The 4076-nt window shown below is 36.5% G+C and overlaps 1 protein-coding gene across 1 annotated transcript in view; it reads right to left on the reverse strand.

Annotated features, from left to right (window-relative positions):
* Nucleotides 1-982: 982 nt before the first annotated feature.
* The window catches only part of MRPL3 (mitochondrial ribosomal protein L3), a 76611-nt gene continuing 73517 nt past the window's right edge, over nucleotides 983-4076 (reverse strand). The window contains 1 exon segment of the mRNA XM_019508708.1: nucleotides 983-2454. Coding sequence (XP_019364253.1) covers nucleotides 2311-2454 — 144 coding nt within the window. The 3' untranslated portion in view covers nucleotides 983-2310.

The raw sequence follows: 4076 nt of genomic DNA on the forward strand, positions 1-4076 counted from the left end.
CCCAGGGCCTGATCCTAGTGGGTAGACCAGCCTTGTGCTGCTCAACTGGCCTGCAGGGCCAAAAGCTTGAGCACCATGGATATATAGGAACATCTTCCTATCATTCTAGCACACCTGTGTAAGATGAGAGTAGGTCAACAGACAACCTGTATTGTACCCCTGTATTTGAAAGAATGCAACACTGTTAAAATGTGCATGCAACAATCAGCTGTAGTGTTATGTTGCATAGACCTAGAGTTAGTTTCTAGTGGATCATTTTTTCCATTGTATATACGTGGAATTTGGGCAGAGGTTGAGGGAGCAGAAGGAAATCTTCAAATTGATTACTACTTCAAGGCACCTGCATCTTAGATCTCTTAATTCTTCATGTTTTTTTCAGACCTAATCTTTAATATAGATCTGGCCTCCTATAATCAAGATTTGCTTAATTCTGTTTAAACAGGACTTTTGAAAATACGTTAATAACCATAATTCTGTATTTCGGAGTATGTGTTATACATCTTATAGCTTAGGAAGAATTAAAAAAAAGTCATAGTTTTTTTTATATTGAATTTGATGCCAATCAATCTAATAATATACATAATGTAATGGAGAAGGTAGACCAAGAGTTGCTACTTGCCTTTTCATAATACAAAACCAAGATGACCATCAATGATAACAATGCACAATATGCCTATGGAACTCGCTGCCACAAGCAAGGCTGAGACTGGTGGCCTGTCAGGATTCAAACAGAGATTACCCAGAGTTAGAAAAATAAATGTTAAAAACCTTTGGAAGGGTTTGTCGTTTCCCAACGGCCTCTTAGAAAACACTTATCTACATGACAGCTTTTGGTGAGGTTCCCACAAATCCACCCCTTTTCAGGCAAAAACCCCACAGAGATAGAGTTCCTCTTCCCAACAGAACAGTGCAAAGTGATAATTGATCTAATTAGCAACATATCTTAAGAATAAAAATAAAATATTGAAAACAAAGGAAGTGGTTCTGTACAACACAGCTTGGGCTAAACTCTGATAATTTATTGTTTAAAAAAAGATTATGATTCTTTTACTAAAATTGCTTTTTTCACATTCTATGAAAAAGCAATAAACATAACATTTTAAATTTTATAAAAACTTGTGCGGTTTTATAAAAATTATTGAGGGATCTAACCTCAGTCAAGTTGCATCTATGGATGTGTCTATATATCACCACTTTCTCCTGGACAGTTAAGATGCACTGGAATAAATGCTGATCACTTGTTCATAACGTATTTCCTAGGTACTGACCTAAAAACACTGCCTAACCTGATTTAATTTGCCAATGGGGAAAGGAAGTGTAGTAAGAAGAGACTTGTTTGGTGTCCCTAATTTGCTGTTGCAGATACATTTGCTCACATAAAAGCCAGCCTACAAGGCTTTTCAACAGTATGGGTATTACCAGCTCACATCCCTGTCAGCTGTGCTTTAATACTACCAGTAACATCTCTCCCAGTCGAGTATAATTCCTGTGCATGTCTAATTTGTGTAAAATAATATAACCTTTTGAATATCATACAACAAATACAAAATACAGTCAATGAATTTCATGGATAGGTGCAGATACGGGTAAGATAATTTTAAATGGGATGATATTTCACCTCTGTGAACCCTGTTACGTATTATTGTTGCTCTAAACACACAGTATTAAAAAGTGTTTTCATGGGAGATGCAAATGAAACAGGAATAAAGACTACGTCACCACAACCACAACATCATTCTTAACTGTGATAACACGTTTTGAGAAGACGGATTGTTTTTCCCCCCTCATACCCTGTTCCAATTTTTCATATTTATTCTTAGTGAAGTCTTAAATTCGTCTTTCCAATGAAAGCATGTGATAGTTAACACATTTTATTTTATGTTTTATTTATCAAAATTAGTCAGTATACTTCCCATAGGAGAAAAATACAATTTAGTTCCATTGGATTGTTTCAACTTCAATCAGTTCATGTTATCCACTTGATCTCAAAAAACAGAGTTAAATTTAAATCTTGGCAGCTTGCAAAAGAAAATGTTGCAAAAGCAATTTTTTCTATGTGAAAGGTTAGGTCAGAAGTACAACCACTGCTTTGCAATCCATCCCTCAGATTCTTCTACTTAAGACCACCTTCTGGTTTTAATACTGTTCTTGGACACGTGGTGGCAGATCTTCCTGCCTGACAAAAACATCAGCACTTGAAATATTCAGGTCATTTGGCTGGATTGTAATTCCTGCCTACTATTGCTCAGCACAGCAAAATTCACAGAAAAAAAACATGACACCTGCATGCTCCTGACAATGTCAATAGCACTAAGTATATGTGACAGATGCATCAGTAAACTGGAAAACATCCTCATCATACAAGTCTTCTGGTAGCTGCTCTTCTCCATCAGCAAAAAATGTGGGGAATGGAGGATTTTCAAGACGGTGAGTAGGTAGATTTGTATCGGTGACCTAGAGGGGGAACAAAATGGTTTAATAAATAAAAAGGAAGATTCAAAAGACAGTAATGTATTCAAAACATAGGAAATCTTTTTTTCCCCTCATGCATGAGGAAAACCACATTTATACTACATTATTTATGTAAAGAATTCCATGTAGAATCATCAGTTATAGTAACAGTACCATCAGTTCATGATAATTTTGTTCTGGATCCACTAGAGTTTTGAGAGAAAAAAATCAGTATCTGCTCTTTTAACCAGGTTGTGAGGGGGACTCAGTCAACCTCCAAGAAACCAAAGCATGAAATTATACCCAAAATACACCAATGTAAGTCTCTAGAATCTGATTTTTTTTTTTTACTACTATTAAGGCAAGTAAAACGTAGCATCACTGAAAGAAGCTCAGTTTTTTATCCTATGCATGCATTTAAGTTTATAGTTAGTTACACATTTCCTATCACAGCCAGTTTTCTAAACTGCACCTGTGTATTTCTCCACACAGCAACAGGAGCTTTTTTTTCCCTTTTAAATAGGAAAATGTAAATTATAAAACACAAAAGTATACAAGGGTGAAATTACTTTAAAAATAACAGGATCTCAAGTTGGTTGTGTCCTTTTTATTTGAATTGTGCTTGTATTTATAATTTCAGAAACTCAGGTGCTAGATAGGCAGTTTGACACCTTTCTACTTCTCTAGACAAACCGTTTTATACACAGTCACAGGCTTATTTTGTGCATTATGTTTAACACCAGGTAGTATTCTCCAGTACCCAAGGATTTTTGCAGGGAAACCGAAATGCTGGGCTGAGGCCTTATAAACATTACAAAACATTTCATTCATTAGATCTTCATATTGGGTACAGAGCATGGTTGTTAACAAGATAGTCAACCCTTAATTAAAGACAACCACTAACAATTTTTCAAGAATCAGGGACAGAAAAATCATAAGGTCTTTTATACTTACTAACAACTATGTCTGTTAATCCTCATGAGAGTTTATGGCAAATATCTGTGATCAAAACAAGCTTAGACTGGAATATCAATCCTGAAGTGCACACAAGTGCTAAAATGGATACACTACAAGCAGTGCTGTTGGATTCTATGGAGCTGGTTAATGTAGGGAAATTTAAGCACACAGAAGGCTGCAGAATCAGAGCCTAGCTTTCAAAGCTTTATGAAACAGCGTTTTCCAAGTTTTTTTTTTTTTAATACTGACCTCTCAATACGTGAAAAGATTTTAAATCTAGCCTCTGCAACACCAATCTCTGCAGAAAATTAGTACTGAGAATTATCAGTGAAAAGCAGATATATTCTTGCTGCTCGTGGGTTGGATGAAGCAGATGATAACGACTTGATATCTCTGGAGAAAAAGGAACGAACTCAAGGGGAATGAAATCCCAGTTGAAGTCAAACTCCTCATTTCTATATTGCTGGGTTTTCTGGGACACAATGAGCCCCCAGATAAAATGCATGCCTTGCTTTTGGAGGGCAGCATGTAGGAAAATAGTCAGCTGTGACTGAGAAAATGGGAGGTACACGTGATGTGTCCCAGCTGCTTCATTCAGACCGTCTTCTGGGATTCCACTCTTCCTGGACACAGCATCTCCAGGGGGGTTACTCTTTGGCCATGTACAG

The sequence above is a fragment of the Gavialis gangeticus genome, unplaced genomic scaffold, assembly GCF_001723915.1.
Source record: "Gavialis gangeticus isolate Ggan-Ray unplaced genomic scaffold, GavGan_comp1, whole genome shotgun sequence".
Taxonomy (NCBI): Eukaryota; Metazoa; Chordata; order Crocodylia; family Gavialidae; genus Gavialis; species Gavialis gangeticus.